The 20,834-nt window shown below is 44.6% G+C and overlaps 1 protein-coding gene across 19 annotated transcripts in view; it reads left to right on the forward strand.

The window, feature by feature from the left end:
- The window catches only part of Ldlrad4 (low density lipoprotein receptor class A domain containing 4), a 329,078-nt gene that overhangs the window by 158,932 nt on the left and 149,312 nt on the right, over window positions 1-20,834 (forward strand). For 16 of the 19 annotated variants that reach the window (XM_039097102.2, XM_039097106.2, XM_039097104.2 and 13 more), the window contains one exon: window positions 5,968-6,108. The exons of 2 other annotated variants lie outside the window; for them this stretch is intronic. In XM_039097102.2, coding sequence (XP_038953030.1) covers window positions 5,968-6,108 — 141 coding nt within the window. Of the gene's footprint in view, window positions 1-5,967; window positions 6,109-20,834 lie in introns of those variants that run through there. One more of the 19 variants, XM_039097117.2, reaches the window with a different exon arrangement.

The raw sequence follows: 20,834 nt of genomic DNA on the forward strand, positions 1-20,834 counted from the left end.
TTAATACGTTTATGCATAATTAGAATGACATCCATGGTTTTTTTCTTTTTTTTCTTTCTTTTTTTTTTTTTCTTTCTTTTTTTCGGAGCTGGGGACCGAACCCAGGGCCTTGCGCTTGCTAGGCAAGCGCTCTACCACTGAGCTAAATCCCCAACCCTGACATCCATGGTTTTTAAAAGAAGTTTTTTTTCTCAATTTGATTGAAAAATTATTCTTCAACTTTGGATAGCCCGGTGTTATCTTTTAGGTTCCTATCAATATTAAACTATGAATCTCTAAGAAAATCTAAGACCCTGAAAAGAATTCATCAAAGTTTTATATAGAGATGTAGGAAAAAAAAACCCATATTTGGAAAGAATTTTATTATTACCATATCAATTACAGCCATTTAAATTTGTTGTTGTCATTAGTGTTTTCTGTTGTTGATAACACATGTGTGCGTGTAATGACAGGTATGTAAAAGTCAGGACAACGGCTGGAGTTGCCTCTCTCCTCACCCCCCGGGTGGGTTCTGGGACTCCACCCAGGTCATTAAGCTGGGCCTCAAGCTTCAGGCCACCGGGCCATCTTGGCAGCACCCATTTTAGCAATTTTTATAAGAAATCAAGGAGAATGGCAGCACAAAGAAATGCTATTTTCTTCATTTTGAAAATTTATTTTTCTTGAAAAGAAGAGGAGTTATCTAAATATCATTGATTTTCTTTACCACTGGTTTCTGATGCCATTTCGCATGCTGCATATGAAATCATGGTGACTTTGTCATCCAAATGTTTCTAATTTTTTTTGTTTCTAATATTTGATAATCATTTGTTTCTCTAAGCTATAGATAGGTTGGAATGCTCAACTCGGTCCAGAAAGAATAGGCAAAATTCTACATAAGAGTACTTTGTTTATTGTTGAATCAGTAATTAATAAACCCTGTTGTAGGCTACTTCCCACCTCAACGGTTTCTGTTCCTGAGTGAAAGACACACACCACACACACACACACACACACACACATACGCACGCACGCACACGCACCCACACACACATACACATACCCACACATACATACACCCACACATACATACACCCACACTCACAAACACACACACACAAACACACACACACAAACACACACACAAACACACACACAAACACACACACAAACACACAAACACACACACACAAACACACACACAAACACACACACAAACACACACAAACACACACACAAACACACACACAAACACACACACACAAACACACACACACAAACACACACATACACACACACATGCACGGACACACACGCACACACACACCCCCACAGACATACACACACACATACACACACACTTTATATTTTAATATGCCCTAGGCAGCATGCTAGCTGCCTAAGCTCCATGTTTCTAGAATCTACCTCCTGCCAATAATTCCGAGTTATTACTTTCTAACTTCTGTGTTCCATCTCGGCTGCTTCAGACCCATTCGTGCAGATCTCTGGGCTGTGCTTTCTTGGCCCAGAGCCCAGGGCACTCTCCTTGCTTCCCTACCCCATGACAGCCTCTGTGTCTCTCTTCCCTCCACACTCGCCTAAAGCATGACGGATCTCCTTCCCACTCCAGGTCCCAAGCCCAGGAACTCCTAAAATCCTGCCGTTCTCCCCAGCTATTGGCTGCTGGCATCTGTATTGACCAATCAGAACAAAGTGGGGGAAGGTTCCCAGAAGCTATGTGCAGATCCACTCATAGAGACAGTATTTTGGGGGCGGGGAACTTAATTATCATTTGTGATGCAAGTGGCTATAGTCTATCTTCCTTATTTGGTCTGAGTTTTATATCTTTGAAAATACAGCCTAGTTCTGATGTGTGAGTGTAGTTTGGGAAGCAAAGTACATCAGTTCCTATGCTTTAGCCTCATGGATCCTGAAGTGCTGTGGTCCCTGGGTTTCTGAACTATCCTACCGTCAGAAAAGAGACCGTGGGCTCTGTATCCAAGAATTATCTAAGTACGTGCATGTTTAATTTTTTTAAAAAAATAAATGAACAAAACACCATTAAATATTTTAGTAAAATATTCTGAGCCAAAGAGAGGGCTTCATATGAGCTGCCTACTTCTTGGGGGCCAGAATTAGATTGTCATAGAATTGCTCAAAGGAACTCTAAAGCCACCTGTTGTTTTAGGCCGTACTTCAAGCCAGTGAGAGCAGTACCCTGGGCTGGTACGCAGGCATCAATAGTTTTGAAAGACGCTTAGCTGATTCCTGTGGTGAGTCTTCTCTTCGGGTTGTTAATATACTTGTTAGAGGGTCAGAACATGTGTGGTTTGGGGTAGAAAAGTACAGTGGAGATGGCCTTCGTAGGAGAGCTTGGGTCATGTTGGAAGCTGGCCTCTGTCAATGCTGGACTTGCCAACCTCAACAGATGCTCTCCTCTGCTCTGAAATTTCACCCCAGCATTCCCATTAAAGTTTAATACTCAATTGCTTTATAGACCATTTTTTAAAGTATTTTCCTACAGCACACGAAGAGCTAATAAATTCAGGTGTCTATTCATTTTGATTCGAGTGGCCATGTGACAGACTCTTAGTTTGATGTTTGACTAAAGACTTGTCACTGAGAAGTTTGGGATTATGTGAATGCGAAAGCTCATGGGTTGATACTGTTAGCTAGTGAGGAAAAGCTTGCTGAGGTCATAGCACAAGCCCTCCTAGGGCACTGTTGAGGCTTACTTCAGAAAACAAGCTGTTTTGGCAGTTCGTACGGGTAGGTATGCTCACCATAGGTGAGTCACACACGTTCAGAAAGCGGAGCTTGAAGCAGAGACAGCCTGGGAGAGAGGGAGGTGAAGTAAGTGTGGGTCTGAGGAAGCTGTGATAGAGTGCTGGTGGGTGGCCTGGCCCTCCTTGTGAGCGTTAGGTTCCTTCTGCCAGCCTCACAGACTGGATGTCCCACATACGGGCTTCTCACGAGGCTCAGATTTTCACTTATTCAGTTGTCGAACACATCTGGTATTCACTGAGTTCCTGTTACAGACTGGCTAGCCCAACAAAGGATGCCAGGAAGAAATGTGTGACCTTGGAGGGATCAGTTCACATTTCTACTTTATTTGGTGTGTGTGCATGTGAGCATGTGTGTGTGTACGTATGTATTTGTGTGCATATATATGTATATATGTGTGTATACATATGAATGTGTGTGCATATATATGTATATTATATATATTCCCACTTCTGTGTGACCGTGTGCATGTACATGTGCCTGCATGTGTGGAGGCCTGAGGCCCACATTCCATGTCTTCCTTGAACCTCCTACATTATCATTGTCATCATTATTATTTTGACATGGACTCTCTCACTGGCCTGAAACAGACTCATTGATCAGGCTGTCTGGACAGCAAGCAGGTAAAGGCCTTCCTCTCCCTTGTTGGTATTTCAGGTTCACGGTACCATTTTCAGTCTTGTACATGGTTGCAAGGATCCAAATTCGGGTGGTCATACTTTGCAGCAAGATCAGCAAACGTTTTACCCACTGAGCCATCTCCCCCAGCCCCAAACCTTCACATTCTTTTTGAGAATTCATGCTGTAAATTTATATAGCAGCTAGTTTCTCCATTCGTCTGTCCATCTATTCATGCAGTCATCTATCTATCTATCTATCTATCTATCTATCTATCTATCTATCTATCATCTATCATCTATCTATCTATCATCTATCTATCTATCATCTATCTATCATCTATCTATCTATCTATCTATCTATCTATCTATCTATCTATCTATCTATCTATCTATGACAGATTCTAATTATGTAGCCAAGCCTAGCTTTAGACCACATCCTTGCACCTCACTCTCCCAAGTGCTGAGATAACAGGCGTGTACCACCCTGCCTGGTGTGCCATCCTCATGCTTCCCTGTCCCGTCTACAAGTCATTGAGTACCGGCCATAGGAGTAAATGAGTCTACCTCATGCAGTTATATTTTCTCACCGTTTTAAGGCTCCTCGTGAACTTGAAGATGGTGGTCTGGCTTTAGAGCTTTTAAACTCTAACAACTGCGGATTCTTCTGTTCGTGTTTGGCCTTTTTGGTAACACTAGAACACTTGTGTTAGGCTTCTTTGTTCTTTCCGTGCTTGGCGTTCATCTGATGTCCAATATTTCTTTTGGTAAGGAAGATAAATTCTTCCCTCGACATTTCCTTTTTTCCATTAAGCTAAAGGTTGTCACTTCATAAATGAGATTTCAAACATCTGGATTCTAATATTTGCACCGTGCGGGATGATAGCATTCAGCTCTAACCACATCTGTACAACAGAACCTGATCACATTCAGCACACAGAGTTTCTGACTTAGGTGCTGTGGCCAACGAAAAGCTTGTGAAATGAATGCGCTTGGATTCTGTTCCCCTGTCATTTTGCACAAGGTCAGGGGCTGAGTGTTTTTTCCGATATCCTCTCAGATTGTGACCAAATGGAAAAATTATGGTGCCCCTCTCACAGAGGCTCACAAACATTCTTTTGACTTCCACTCTTTGTGACAGGTACTATTTTCTCGAAGATTGTAGCTGTCCTCTCAGATGGTCTCAGCTAGTGAAACTCTGTTCATGATTAGCAGAGCTGGGAAGACATTGACGGGCTGTGCAGTCTTTTATTTGGAATTTTATTTTAGTGGAAAGTTTGGAGTTGAAATGACTCGACACTTGATCCAGGTCTACTGCTCTTACTTAAGACAGGAAGAGGCGTTGGCAACTGAGGTAACTGTGACAGTTGCCATCACTGGAACTTGTGACTCTTCCTGAAGTGCCTTCTATTGGCCATTTACCCCATGTGCCTTCTCTTGATCTCTGTGTTTACCTAAGAGTCCAAGGTGATATCCATGAGTGTTTATACAACTGATTATATTTTGATGTATAATCTCTTTTAATTGCTTAAATTTCTTTCAATTAAAAATCTCCTTTAATTGCTTAAAATTGTTTAACTTAGAAGTTTTATTTCTTTTTTTTTTAAATCTTTCATTTTTTAATATGGACAAAAGGGGATATAGGAATAACATAGAAAAAATAGGAAATGGGTAAATTATTCAATCTATTCTTACATACAACTTTGTGTATTGATACAAAATTATTGTATATTTTTACAAAATTATATTAGCTTTGTGTATTGAAACAAAATTGATGTTTATTTGATCACCTTACTATAGATCTTTGTGTATGGATTCAAATTAAGGTTACAGTTGGTTACATTGGTATAGATCCTTGGATATTGATACAAAAGTAACGTTACATTTTGGTAACAACAGAATAACTTATAACTATGTATCAACCACATGACATTAAGATACCTATGAATTTCTTAACAAGGCAATGGGAAGGACTAGTCCTTTTGAAAGTGCCTATTACAAACTAAGAAAATTTGTAAAATGGTAGTTAATAGTTAATCAAACTTGTGTTTGTTTGGTTTTGTCAGGTAAGAAGTTTTATTTCTAAAATCCCACTTTAGTGGTTTTATTTTCAAATACAGATTTGTATAGGTCAGATATCCTGTGTCCAGTATAACCAACGGGAATGTGGGGGGTGGGCTCTGTATTAATTTTTAATCTGTCATACCCATGCTTCCTAGGTCATAGAGCCCCATGACTGTTCCTGTTTTATATTATAAAATATTGATTTTATCAGATACATGCTGTTAGAGTGTGGGAAGCAGAATAACTCTCGTAGGGCAAGCAATGGAAGGAAGAGCAACTGCGTATTCATTTGTGGGTAGCACTATGCCACAGGCGGGCCTCAGAGTGCTGTGTTGCAAAGCAAGACCAGCCTCATCTAGATGGCCCTTCTGAGTCCAGTTTCCTGGGACCTCCAGATAATCCCAGTTCTCAAATCATCATGGCGTGCACCTGGGAGGTGGTGGGTGGGGCAGCCATGGCGGTAACAACTTGTAAGCACCAAGCGAGCACTGACTGCCTCATGCTTTGTCTTGTGCTTTTCCAGAGTGCAAATTCACCTGCACCAGCGGTAAATGCTTGTATCTTGGTTCTCTGGTCTGTAACCAACAGAACGACTGTGGGGACAACAGTGACGAAGAGAACTGTCTCCTGGTGACTGAACATCCACCGCCAGGCATCTTCAACTGTAAGTCCCTCTGACTCACCCTTGTGGCATTGTGTCTTGGTGGTATTCTGAAGCAGACGGAAGGTGGACATGTCTCGCATTCTGGTTAAGGAAAGAGACGTGCGTTTTCACCAAGGTTTGCTTTCAAAATGGAGGACAGCAGGTGTAAGAGAGAGAGCTCAGTGTGTGTTCCTGCAGGTGGGCACCAAAGCCTTGGTTTGTAGCGGGTCTTTGCTGTTATTTCTAGAAGCCCCAGTTGATTCCAAGAAGCCATACATCTGTGTTCTTCATACAGCTTCAGAGAGTTCTTTGAATGTATAAGTTCATAAGTGTATATTTTGAAATAAGCGAAGACAGGTCTTTACATGAGACTTTCGAAGGTTCTGGTCATACGTTTGCTATTAGATACCAAATGGAAATAAAACGTGTTAGGTATTTCCAAGTAGGATTTCCCAGAGCAGAAGCTTGGAATAGCATCTTAAACTTGAAAAATGTGAGATCAGAAATCTGAAATTCACTGGTTTGGGGGGGTCCTATGATTATCATGATGAGGAAAGAGGGAAAATGAAGTTAGAAACACTACTCGGTTCTGTTAGAAGAGTAGTGTATTGTTATCTGACTTCCAGTGAACCAAATGAAGCAGGTTGAAGATGACACTCTTCATATCCGCCTACCTAGGGAGAATGGTTATGATGCTGGCCTTGCTGTGTTCAGACTTCCCCAATGCTTCCCCAAGACCCAGGTTGGCATTGGAGGCTTGATCTCCAGCTCATGCATGGTACAATCGTGAAGTGGTTAACTTACAGACTTGGAGCCTCATTAGGGCTATTTTGCCATTCTTAAGGAGATGTTGGGACTCTGGCTTCTCCTCTTTTTTTGGCTTCTTTTATTGTTATTGTTTTGAGACAGGTTTCCACTATGTAGCCCAGGCTAGCCTCAAACTCATAGCAGCCCTCCTGCCTCAGGATCCTACATGTCTAGATTATAGATGTGAGCCAGCATGCCCAACTCCCTTAGCTTTTTTGCTGCTATGATGTGAGCACTTTTGGTCTACAGTTTTGCTTTCCAATATGTCTGCCTTGGCACAGCCCCAACGGCAATGGAGCCAGCTGCCCATGGATGTAAACCTCTGAAAACTGAACCAGAATAAACCAGTTCATCATTCGGATTGTTCGTTCTAAAGTACTTGTTGTGGTGATGTGAGGCTAAGAGATGCAATCCTCTTCACGGGGGTCCCAACGGAGGTCGATCATTTCAGGATACGCTCAGCCTTTCTTCCTAACTGTACTGGTATCATTTGGAGGTATTATGCTTGGCAATAGGGGATGGGGAGATGGCTCCAGAGGTTTAGAACACTTGCTACTCTTGTAGAGGTCCTGCTCTTCCCAGCACCCACACCAATGACAATTGTCTTTAACTCCAGTTTCAGGGGTTCTGATCGCCCCTTCTGATCTCCATAGACACCAGGCATATACACAGAATACATACTGACAGCCAAGACAGTCATGCACATGAAATAAATCTTCAGTTAAAATTTTGTGTGGGAATTAGTCTGCAAGATGCAATTACTGTAAATTTGGAGAGGGCCTAAGAAAACAAAGACCAAAGTATATATATGCAGTATATCCCTACTGCATTATACTACTTTTAAGGAGAAAACTATGTATAGCCCTAATGTAAAAATAACTCTGCTCTGGTGAGTTTTAAGCCTGCTGTCTGTGCTTGCCAAATCCAGGAGTCTCTGTGTTTGTTTTCTTAAGATATTTTTGTTTGTATTATCATTTTGAATTTTATTTCAGCTTTAAAACACGAGTGTTCCTTGTTGCGTTTGTACTTGCCCATGTGTAAGCGGGTAACTTATCCATACAGGCCATACGTGTGGAAGGCCCCAGGTTGACACTGGCTGTCTTCTTCAATTGCTTCTCCAACTCATCCTTTTTCAGTGTCTTTCCCTGAGCCTCGAGCCTGCCATGTTGATTGGTTCGTGAGCCCCGGAGTCCCTGATCAAACACTGGGGTTACAGATGTGAACGTGATGTCACATCTGCCTTTAATGTGGATGTTGGGAATCCCAAATCAGATCCTGCTTGCTCAGTAAGCCCTTGACCCCCTGAGCCACCTCTCCAGCTCCCGAATTTCTTTATATCAACTGCTTTTCAAGTTCTGTCTTTATAGGCTGAGAAGACACTTCTCAAAGCTCAGGGTGGGCCCTGCATTGCCCTTAGCACTGGACTTGGGTTTTCCTTCGGTCATGTGTGTTTGGTAGTATTTGTATAATGCCACTGGCTGTATGGAGTGGCCCAGCCTGTCCAGCCTCTCTTTTTCTGCTTATGGATAGTCTGATATATTTGTCAGCTGGCGAAGGGAGGAGGACATAGGGTGGAGGGTGCTAGAGGGATTGGGAGCTGGGTGGGGACTATCTCTCTGAAGCAGGCAGCAAGCCTGAAGACTAAGAACACTCAGGACCTTCGTCTCTGCCTTTTACATGAATCTGGAAAAGTGTTTTTGAGCCCCACATCAAAACCATAAAATGTTTTTTCTTCTTCTTCCTTTCTCTACTGTGCTGGGAATCGAAATCTAGGACCTTACACATTCCAGGCAAGCACTCCACCCCTGAGCTACGCACCCAGTTCTCTTTTGTTTTGAGGCATGGTCTTGCTACTAAAGCTTCCTATGCGGCCTTTAACTGTAGTTCTGGTTGGTGTTGAACAGGTGATCTTGAACTTTGTAGCCTCAACCTCCCAAGTAGCTAGGATTACTGGCCTGTATCACCAGGCTGGTTAAATGTGCTTTGAATAAGTGTCTTTGTTTCCAACTAGACTGCTGGAGCGTTGGGGTCCCACTAACAGCTTTCTTAGCAGTCATTAGGTTGTCTCTATCTGTGCCCCAGAGCCCACGTTTGAGCAATTAGGGTACAAGAATGACTGTTGCGTGCACTACAGGGCAAATGGGTGATCCAAGTGACTCACTTCAAACCTTCCAAGGCTTCAGTGCTTGGTGAATACGAACTTGTTCCAAGGTAGACTGGGGGGTGAGGATCCTGGTCCTAGGACTTTCTTGGCAGCTGTGCAGGTTGCTTTTGCATAAGAACGGAACTAAATCCCCATAAGGCTTAGATTTAGGTATTTATGAAATGGACGTAGTTCCTGACCTGTAAGATTGCACACAGATTGAATGGAAGACATGGGAAGTGTGAACTACGTGACTTCGTTGTCTTCTCTCCCATCCCTCCCTCCTCTTCCTCTCCCCCTCCTCCCCCCATTCCTGCTCCTCTTCCTCAGATATTGCACGAGTATCCATCCCTTGGGGAACTGAATCACCATAGCTTTATCTGACTTTTCTTCAGTGTCACACATATGTAATATGTCATATGTTTCTAGGTGTCCAAGAACGAGCGCATCCCCAGAAGTCAGTGTTTCCTACTGACTTTGTCTCCTGGAGAAATTCCCTAGGAACGGACAGTGTCAGGTGAAGGTGCCTGTGGATTGGCGGGAGACTACCTGTATGCTGCTCTCCTGAAGCACCAGAGGGGGAAGGGCATTTGTCCTGTAAGGAACGCTCCCCTGACCTTGTTGCTGGCTAGTCTGTTCTTAGGGATTAGATATTTCTAGAGAGGTCGTAGTTGCTTCTGTTCTTCTTTCCTGAGGGGATAATCTAATATGGAATGTGTGTATGCAACCTCCCGACCCGTCATAACTCAGAGCAAATGAGAATTGGCTTCTCCCAACATCTGTGTACTGTGTCCTGGAGTCTCTCTGTTTGTGATTTCAATGGGCAGCTCGTACCTTTTATTGGGCCATCTATGGTGCATTTCAGGAGATGGCCAGTGTGCCTTTTGCAGAGGGCCAACTCCATAAATAAGTTTTACCATCCTTCCCATCTGGAAGAAATTAACATACGACAGGAATTCTTGTCTTGTGTGGTGAACACCACATGAGCATACACACATGGGCACTCATGCACTTGCACACATGTGCATGCACACACACACATCTGCACACACACAAAACAAAACCAACAACCAAACATACCTAGGAGCTCTTACTTTTGATACTATTTAGAAAGAGTTGGCTCATTTGACCTGCTCTGCTCCCTTAAAGAAAATGCTGAATATTCTGACATTTGATACTTAAAGTGGAGCAAAGTGGGACCTTCTGGATATCCAGACGAACCAAATCAATTTTTTGCCTCTGCCCTTGGCCTCAGGTATTCACCAGTGTTTAGACATCTCAGATATCTCTGTTTCTCATGTGATAATGTTTAGCATGAATTAAGGCTAGACAGAAAATCCCACTGTTGCTTGCGGTCAGCCATGTGAATGGTCTCTTTAACGCCTTTCTGTAGCTTTTCCTTCCAGTAGGTTTTGGAACCTAGGTCCAGGCATAACTGGTTTCATCTGCCCCCTCTCTACTCAGATAACTGCTACCAGATTCTTATCAACTGAGGCTAGTTTATTCGTCTGTGAAGCCATAGAGTTTTGCACAGATGTGGAAGGCTAGACTAGCATTGATTATCTCAAGGGAGTTATCTCAGTTTCCAGACGCACCTTTCAGTGGGGGAGAAGACAGACCAAACTCTCGGCCTTTTCCGTGTCTTTACTTCGGTTGTTCTACTGAAATAGTGCAGTACACCTGAGCACTCAAACGTACAGATGAGATGGGTTATTAAACGTTTAGTAATGTCTTCTCTGGCCACTGGACTAGGCGTTATGGAAGAATGAGGAAAACGGATCTAGTGTTGAAAGTCAGAAGGGAAGCACGGAGAAAGATGACAAGTGAACATCGGCAGTGATGGATGATTGGCCCATTGTGTGTGGTTTAGAAGTGAAAACAGAATCAGTCTGCTTTCACTGATCATGACGGCTTCTGGAAGGAGGCAGTCAGGGCTTCAACCAGCAGGAACATGGAATAGCAGTGAGGGTGGTGTCATCCTGGACAGAAACAAGGCGGCCTGACCCAAGAAGGTGGCCCTACAGTGAGGGCTGGGGAGCACTGGGAGAGAGAGTTAGAAACTGGGCTAGGGCCAGAGAGGAGCCAGCATGGGATGCTGTATAGGACTTTGGCATGTGGTCTGCTGTGTCCTAGAGCCTGAAGTGAGGTGGTCTCGATGTACTGAGCTCTCCACAGCAAACCAGCCACATGCCACCTCAGTGTCCCATCTAACTAGGAGTTTCCTGGTGCACTATCCTGTCATAGCAGCTCAGTGGAGGCGAACTGAGCTCCTACAGCCTTCTAGACACTGTGGTCTATTCAGCTTGGTGAGGGCTGCACATCTCAGTCTGAAGCAATCACTACTGAGGGGTCTGTACCACTGACCTGCCGAGGAAGCCCGGAGTTGAAAAGTACCGGCTGTCAACAGGAAGGATCTCTCACTTTCAGCTCCAATGGAATTTCCAATTAACCGGAAGGATCCAACTCAGGGAAAAGTGGGGATCACAGCAGCTACCCTCCCCACCAGAGACGTGAGCTGTTTCTCTCGCCATAGGTGGCTTCATAAAACCAACCTCACAATCAAATGAACCAAAGCCGGGGGTTCCCAATTAAGCCAGCATTTCAACTTCTAAACTTCTTTCTGAAAGCACCCTTAACCCCAGCTCAGTTGCAGTAATAACAAAATAAGAGATAACCGGAGCCAACTGCTTTCCTTCCCAAACCAGCTTTCTCTTCTCTGGGTTCTCCCAGAGACACCCCAGTGTCTTCAGGCACCAAGCGGAAACTACCATCTGGTATACTCTATGCTCTCAGGTATCTTCATTCATGAGAACTTTGGACCCTACAGAAAAGCTACTAAGATCAGGGCTTACAGTTGCTAGACCTATATGTTTTTTCTAGAATTATCGCCGTTCTTCATTTTATCAAATATCCCAATAGAGTGTGCAAGCTTGTCTCACTTGTACCTGGGTTTCTGTTCTCTTAATCGTTTTGTCAGCACTGTAAAGTCATGGGTTTCATGACAACAGCTGCTTCATAATACACGGTGTGTTTGTTGATCCTGTGCCCTACTCTCCTTCCCCATCTCCATGCCTCCCTTCCTGATGGCTCTCTTCCTTTCCCTAGTACCCCAACCCTGACCTTTTAATTTCAAATTGTGTTTTAATGTGTTCTGTATACAGTTTGTTTGAATTAGAATCCAAAGTCCCAATGTGGTGGTGGTGGTGGTGTGCATGTGTGTGTGTGTGTGTGTGTGTGTGTGTGTGTGTGTGTGGTGTGTGTATGTGTGGTGGTGGTGGTGTGTGTGTGTGTGTGTGTGTGTGTGTGGTATATGTGTGTGGGTGTGTGGTGTGTGGTGGTGGTGGTGTCTGTGGCAGTGGAGATGGTGGTGGCAGTGGTGATGCTCTGTCTAGATTCCCTTCCAAATCCTTTTCTTCTCTCCCTTCCCTCTCTAACTTTGACTCCCATAGATCTGGGCTGTTCATTCTATACACTTCCCAAGGTGGACTTTTCTGTTTCTCCATGGTATTCGTGACTATGCTTGTCTGTTCCTTGCCATTCCTGTGGTTCTGCTAGTTCCGCTGAGTGATCTGGAGAGAGTCAGTTGTGAATGTTGTGTGCCTATGCATATGACTCCATAGGGGTCAGTTGTCTCTCATCAGCAGGCTTGTGTGTCTGGTCTTCTTTATGTGCTGTTATTGGCTTCAAAACAGCCATAAACTATTTCTGTAGTTTTCTTCTGTTAATTATCTATGAAGAGAAGCTGATATCAACAATATGATCAATCACCCTGAGGTATATGCCACACTGGTTAGATTAATTTAAGTATGAGCAATTTCTCTGTTGTTCAGTTATAACCAACGATATTTTCATTGTTATCGGGTGTGGGCTGCACACATCCAGCTTTTGCAGTCGCCTTTCCTACTCCCCCTTAGGAGCCAGCTCCCAGATCTCCCATCCTCACCTGTCTCCCACCACCTGCCCTGCAACTTCACATTTATGGTATTTGTGTTTCCTTGGAGCCTGTTGGTTCTGAGCTCGTTGCCTTCTGCTGGGCCCAGGTAAACCTGGTAAACCCTGTTCTCAGCTCCCCAGAAGCCCATGGCTGCCTCATCATGGGTGAGCTCTGTCCTCTATAGGCTTCCAGGCCACTGGAGTCTTCACAGTTTCCTATTCAGACCCTGCTTCAGTTTTCAGTACTCTTCTCAGTTCTCCTGCCTGCCACTCACTTCCTGGATCAAGTGCCCTGTGACCACAGCTCTCTCATAGCTGCTTCTGCTGGTATCGCCCGCTCATTGCAACCTAGTAGACAGTTCTTGTTTCTCTCTCTCTCTCTCTCTCTCTTTCTTTCCTTTCTTTCTTTCTTTCTTTCTTTCTTTCTTTCTTTCTTTCTTTCTTTCTTTCTTTCTTTCTTTCTTTCTTTCTCTTCTTTTGTTTTTGGCCAGCCATCTCTCCACAGTTGATAAAAGTGTTCAGTCTCTCTTTAAAGCTCTTTGTTCCCTGGGATCACAGTCTGTTTGTTTGTTTGTTTGTTTATACTGCTGTCAGTCTTGGCTATTCCACACGCTACCTGGCTATCCCACACACTACCTTGCCCTAGGTTTCTCCAGACAATGTCATAGGGTTATGGCCATTCCTTTGTCCTTATCCACAGCCAAGACTGATGTTTGCAACCACTTGTAAGGCCTCTTTATAAGACCCACAGACTCTGTGTGTCTGGCACCCGGCTGCACATTACTTTCTCACCCCTAGACCAGCCCTGGTGTTTCTACTGTCTGACTTAGGGCATTGTCTGCTAGTTCGTTTAGTGGCCCATTCTTTTCTGACCCTACCCCATAACCAGAAATATGTTCTCCTATCTGGAGTAAGCACTTTGTGCCCTTTTAAGATAGCATCTGTTAATACACTCACAGGTTCAATTCTCGAAAGATATTACATTCTTAGAGCAGAGGATCTGTGCTTATCACTTTGTATGCTTGATGCTTCTACCTGAGCGCTGACTGTGCATGTTGACCGACACTTGGATGGTATCTTCTCTCGGCTGCTACCCAATGTACTATTGTATACCTTCAGAGTACCAGGCCTATAAGGTTTCTGCTGGAGCCCTAGCTTAATCTAGTATATCTCATGGTATAGAGGGCGTGGTCCTATGTGTATTTGCTGAGTTAGTATATAAATTACTTTAGAACATTTGAGTCTGATCAGAGGCAGACAAGGCTGCTGTTTGCATGGCGTGCTATACAGCTAGAGGAACTGGGGTTGAAAATATCCATACTGTCTTGGAGAACTACATAATAAGATGACGTAAATATGATATAAGGTCCAGCCTTGCAAAGTTATCTGTCCTTAAATGTGTATTTGGTTACTATATAGATACCAAACTAACCAAAGTATAGGTCTGTTCTGGTACCAGCAATCTTTTTATAGAACTCACAATATAGTAGAATTTGTGCTTTAATGGGAGAAGACTCTTCAACCAGGCAATCTTGAGGGACAAATCTTTTGTTTTTTTTTAAATATGTAAATGCTTATAAACACAGGACTATTTCATGCCCAGAAAAAAAATGTGGAATGTTTTTCAATGGTCATAAAGAAGCGTGTGTGTGTGTGTGTGTGTGTGTGTGTGTGTGTATCTACATATGGTGTGTGTAGTATCTGCATGTATCTCTGTAGTATGTATACAACTGTGTCTACAGTGTATGATTATGGGAGTCTTGTGTGTGTTCATGAGTGGATGAATGTAAGTGTGACTGTGTGGAGTGTGCATATATGTGTGTGAGTGTTTGTAGCCTCGGTTTCCACATGGTCCTACCAAGCAGATCCTCTCTTCTGCCAGTGTATTTCTTAAAGAAAATCCTTTCCTACAGGCACAGTGTGATAATCATTTTAAATAATGACTCAGGGCCCAGGCAGTACTTCAGCATAGAGCCCTAGGCTAGGGTTCCAGCTGTAGAGTTGTCATTGACCATGGCCTTAAGACAGCTGATGACTTTCTTGTACCTTGATTCTATCCTTTATGAAATGAGGATTAGAATATTGCCCTCAGAAGGAAGCTTTGAAGATCTAATGAAACAGTGCAGATCAATCAATCAGAGTAAAGCCCGGCACATGGCAAATATTCAACCCGCTCTCTGAAGGTCTGCAGCTTCCCCGTGATGTGAAGTGACAGGGAATGCTCCGTTCGCTGAGGGCAGCTGTTGGCACACGTCATCTCCATCGTATCTCCTACGAGGATCCTAGAAGGCATTCATAGGAATGCCATGCTTGGCGAGATTAGGTAATTGCTTCAGACCCATATCTAGAACCCACTGCTGCGGCTGGAAGATTGAATTCAGCTGTGTTTTTATTTTTTGCCTGTGTTTCCCCCCCTCTTGATAGCGTTAAAAACAAAAAACCAAAAAGATCTAAGATGGGGATTTACTAATCAGTTCTTGGAGGATTTGTAGGATTTATGGAGCAGAGATCAAACAGTCTCCTATCCTGAAGGGCCAAAGAACAGAGTGCTCCAAGGGCAACTGTTTATTTAATAAAGCTTAATCAATATGTGGATTTTTATTTATCTTGACTTCATACTGAGTTTTCAAAATAAAAATAAGAAGAACGAACCCAGCAGCCCCCCACATATTAGGAATCATTGGTATACTGACTTGTCCTGGATTCTGGCTACCCATGTATTGTTATGTGACCCAGGAGAGCCAGCTCCCTTTCTGTTTGACCTTCCTTATTAGAAGCCAAGCTGTGAAGATGAGGTAGCCTGCTGGGCCAAGTCTTTTTCAGTCATTACTGTCCCCTAGCCAAGAAGACGTTGCCAAGCAGGGGCTTTCAGTGTAGACCTGCTTGATGTTCTGTTCTTTTCATTCTTCAGTGCGCCTGTAGGGGAGTGGAGCCCAGTGTGGAGAGCATGGGGCAGGGTCTTCTGGTTCGCTGTGTTGTATCCCAGCATGTTTACCACAGGAACTCTAAAGTTTCTGCGTACCGAATGCCCAACTGTGGATTACCTTGGTCAAGGCCAGTACCAGGCTGCTCTATAAAACAGTGGGCATTGTCGGTCAGGGATCGCTGTCCCCTCTTTCAACGTAAGAAAAAGAAAATGAACCTATAGAAAAGGAGTTACAGGCGTGTGTAACAGTAAACCAAGAATGGATCTAAAGCAAGGGTCGGGCCAGGATGTGTGGGGTCTCTGGGCTGAATTAAGAACTATGCTGGGTCCAGGTGAAGTAGGTTGCCACTGGCAACAAACTTCTACCTGGGTATTTGATGTGCTTGTAGGGGGCTGGGGGTGGGGTGACTCAGAAAGTGTGGAGACACTGGCCTCTGAGTCCCACTCCATACCCCCTTTTGTTCACAGTCTTTGTTTCCCCAAGACAGTTTTCGGGTCAATTAAAAACATACAGGGTTTAGAACCAAGCAGTTCTGCCTTTTCCAAAGAAAAAGGTACAGGAGAAATGGGAAGGGAAGTTTAATCTGATGGGCATCCTCGTGTCCTCCTGCTGTGACACGGAATTCACTCTGGTAGAAACGACCTTTTAGATTTACATTTTGATTCTGTGGCTGCTTTCGTGTGTACAGGGCTGTCCTCCTTCAGATGAAATTTATCCACTTCTTTAAATATTTAGCAGTCTAGCGTGGATGTTAATGAAAGTCTGATGGTGCTATTTTGAGAATTGCAACAATGATAGTAATTTCCAGTGTCAGATTCCTGCTTTGTAAAGGGAACAAGGCATGGGAGAAAGGGAGGAGGAGGAGGAGGAGGAGGAGGAGGAGGAGGAGGAGGAGGAGGAGGAGGAGGAGGAGGAGGAGGAGGAGGAAAAGTGGTTTCAGTTCTAATAGAGTTTGCCATCCGCTGAGCCTTGCCAGACAGATGGGTCATGAATACCGTCTAGACATTCTCTGCCTGAGCAGAGCACTGGTCTCTAAGGACACACAGTGAGCCGCCTGCCGGCTTAAGTAACTGGGGAAAGTCAGGGCAAGCTCTCCTACAATCAACTAGAAATCAATGCAGAGCCTGCCTCCTCAACGAGGACCGGGCGACAGGTTATACAGGGAAGGGGGGTGTTAAGAGGAGAGGCCCCCTGTTACCGATCAATTTTAGTGCAAACTGGACAGTTAGTAAGTGGTCGGCACATCGTGAAGGGACAGTTGTAGCATGGTAGCATTATCCATTTTGAAATGCAGCTCTGTCACTGAATGCGGAAAAGCATTCAGACCCAGGCCCAACAGCAGAGAAGAACTTCGGTCAAAAGGGAATGTAGGCCTGGGCTGTTGTGTATATCGAAGAACCTGGTACTCGCCAGTGGAAACTGCTGCTCCAGACTGTCCAGTCTCCAGTGTTTAGGCTTTCAAATTGGAAGGATGTAGAGACTCACCTGGTTTGCCTTGTCTTATGAATGTCCGAGACCCTTCCAGAGCAGGGTCCTTTAAAGTGCAGCTTTACTTCTGTGCTGTAGGAAATAAGATAAAATCCTAATGAGCCCTGTGCTAGGCTGTGTTTGCTCAGGAAGCCCTGCAGTGGCTGTCTTAGTCATTGCTCCTTATGCCAGGAATGACATTTACATGACGCTGGCAGAGTGTATCTGTTCTGCAGTGTGTTTATGTAAAAACAGTGAGGGAGGCAAACTTAGGGGAAAGGTTAGACACCACCAACCAGGTAGGCTTCAACTCAGCTTGCTCGGGAGCATTTCCCTGTTTGATTCGGTGGTTGATTGGTCATAATTTCCCTTGAAGAATTCTGTACAATGGTATGCAGTAAAGTTTGTAAGGGACCGCCTTTGTAGACGCTGATATTCGGAGGTGTCATGTGACCACTGATGTAATGCAGAGATAAGAACCACCCTGGAGGTTAGAACCTCCAAGTTAGCTCTCGGAGCTGATAGAGTTTAGTCATGTCTCATGGAGGCCCAGCGGGAGGCTCTTAAGAAAGACAACAGCCTGAACTTGGCCATGACCGTTTCTCTCTGTGCATTCCCGCTATATGCCAAGAGCTACTTGCAAAGGGAAAGGGTTATGTTCTTTGCCTTTTCTTTCACAGAAAGTAAAAGGAAATCAAAAGCTGTCTTCGTGTAGACCATCACCGGAGAGGAAAGAAAGAGATCGAACATTTCAAGAGCTTTGCAGGTCTCAGGAGTGAGCAAGATTGCCTGGGTTCCCAGACAGCTCTTGTCCGGAATCTTAATAGAACTGTCCAGAAGGTGCAACCACCTCTCAGAGAGGCTTCTTTCCCTAACCCCCTCCTGCTGTCTGCATTCTCTCACATTGGGGCATACACCGGTTCACCCAGGAGATGACCCGTAGCTAATGGCTGTGGCAGTGAGGTCAGATGTGGAGGTGTGATGCCTCGCTTCTACTGACTGCATTGGTGTCTATACAGAGAGCTACACTCGGCTGCTCCCCACACTGCCTCTTGTTTCTATAACATATACATGTTCATGCTGACTTCAGATATGTGCCTTGGCCATAGGATGTAGTGGTCCCCCCACCCACCCACTGAAAGAGTATGCTTTTATTCAGACAGACACCTGTTCTAGAAAGTGCATCACATATGAGTTATATGCCACGGGTGGTCCAATTTTGGATGTTACTGAAACGGAAGGGTTCTTTGCAAAGTCAGGTGGATGGTGTTTTGTAAACACATGAAGGAGCGTTTTCCTGAAGTGGACACAGGTGAAAGACCAAGGCAGACTCGTGAAGGAACGCTTCACTAAAGCAGACACAGGAGAGAGCATGTTCTGCTAAAGCAAGCACGTGAGAGGACATGTGATGAAGGATTCTTTGCTAACAACACCCATATATTGGTCCGCCTTTCATTGTGTAGTTGAGTTGCATTTGTCAGGATGCCATAGAGGGAAATGCACCAAAAATCTTCCCGTGGTGTGCTGCAGGGATTTTGCCACTTCCACAGACTTGGGCTGATTGGTAGAGTGATGTCAGCCAAGACAGATGCACTTGCCTAGCAAGACCCGTGATGAGGCAAGACCTGTGGAGGACGCAAGATGTTTGGGGACTGAACTAGGCTTGCTTACAGAGCTCGGCTGTGAAATGCTTGGAGGTCTTTGTTGATCTTTGATCCCCACAGCTGAGAACTTCTCCTGGCGTCCCTCCTGCTGACTGAAGCTGAGGCTGAGGCCTGGTGATGCTACTGCTGCTGCTTTCTGTTTGCTATCCCGACTCTGCTGACCTGGACTGCTGGTGCATCCACGAAGTGTTTGCCAGTGGATCAAGCTGCCGCTATTGACCTATAAACCAAACTGCCGGTTTCCAGACAACACAGACGAGAGTTGCTCCAAAGAACCTTTCAAAACAGGCCCACTTCCCCCACATCCTTCCTTTTCTGCTACCTCTGGTGGGTGATGGGCTACAAGAGAGGTTAAAGTGTTCAAGAACCATCGTTAAAAATAGGTTTTAAAAATGAAAACTACATGTTACCTTTGTCTTTCACACTGATGCTTTATTGCATTCTAAAAATTGGGCGGAAAAAAAAAAGCCAAGTTAAACCTTTGTTCCTTTGGTTCTGGGGCCTGGGTAGCTCGTGTTGAGGGGTAACAGTGCAAGGGCATGTGTTGCCCTGTTGGCCAGGATGTGCTTGTCTTGGGGTGGCAGGTTCAGTCCAGCTGTGTCTTTGTTAAGGGGCAGAGGCTGAGTCTGTTGGAAAATTATTTGCCCACTAACCCTTGACAGGGGTCTGTCTGTCAACTGACCAAAGTTTCTGTGGGGAGGTTCTCACTGATAAGTGGCTATTAGCCAAAAAGTACAGAAGACCCATGATATACCCCCACTGTCCCTAAGGAGGAAGACCGAAGTAAGGATGTGTCAATCCCACTTAAAAGGAGGAACAAAATAATCACGGGAGGCAGAGGGAGAGAAGGACCTGGGTGGAAGAGGTAGAGGCAGAGGGGAAGAGGAGGGCCAGGATCAGGTATGGGGGAGACAGAAGCCCCTGTCCTAGCACTGTAGATGTGTCAGAAACCCAGAGAGCCAAGGGGGTTTACTGTCGTAACGCTGATAAATAGGTTTTGTAGCCTGGGCCAATGTTACCGTGTGTGTGTACCAGTATGAACATGTGTGCATGTGTGTGGGTGTGCATGTCTATTCAGGTATGTGCTTGTGGACCCAGAGGACCTCAGATGCTATTCCTTAGGTGCTGTCTACCTTTAAAAAAAGACGAAAAAACCATGGTAAATATGTGTGTATGACCGTGTGTGTGTGTGTGTGTGTGTGTGTGTGTGTGTGTGTGTGTGTGTGTGTGTTTCTATGTGTTTGCAGAAGGCAGGTAAAGGTGTTTGATCTTTTGGAACATGAGTCATAGGGCTTATGAGCCACCTGATGCAGATGCAGGGAGCTGAGTTCAGTTCTTCTGCAAGAGCAGCAAGTGCTCCAAACCACTGAGATGTCTCTTCAGCCTCCACCTTGTGTTTTGAGATGGGGTCTCTCCAAATGGGCCAGGCTAGTTGGTCACTGAATCCTAGGGATCCAACTTCTCTGTGTTCTCAGCACCAGGGTTGCAAAATCCACCATATCCTCTTTGGAAAGCTCTAGGTTCTAGGCTCGAACCTGGGTCCTTATGCTGGCCGGGCAAGCACTTTTCTGACCGAGCCATTGCCCTAGCCCTGATTGTGAGGCTTTAGACAACAGAAAAGGATGTCTCATGGTTCTGGAATCTAGAAGTCCAAAATCAAAATGCTGGCAGATTTAGCACCTGAAGACAACGTATTTCCCAGTCTTACCTCCTCGTTGTGTCCTTACATGGCAGAAGGATCTCTCTGTCTCTGTCTCTGTCTCTGTGTCTCTGTCTCTGTCTCTGTGTCTCTGTTTCTGTCTCTCT

Source organism: Rattus norvegicus, chromosome 18 (assembly GCF_036323735.1).
Source record: "Rattus norvegicus strain BN/NHsdMcwi chromosome 18, GRCr8, whole genome shotgun sequence".
Classification (NCBI taxonomy): Eukaryota; Metazoa; Chordata; class Mammalia; order Rodentia; family Muridae; genus Rattus; species Rattus norvegicus.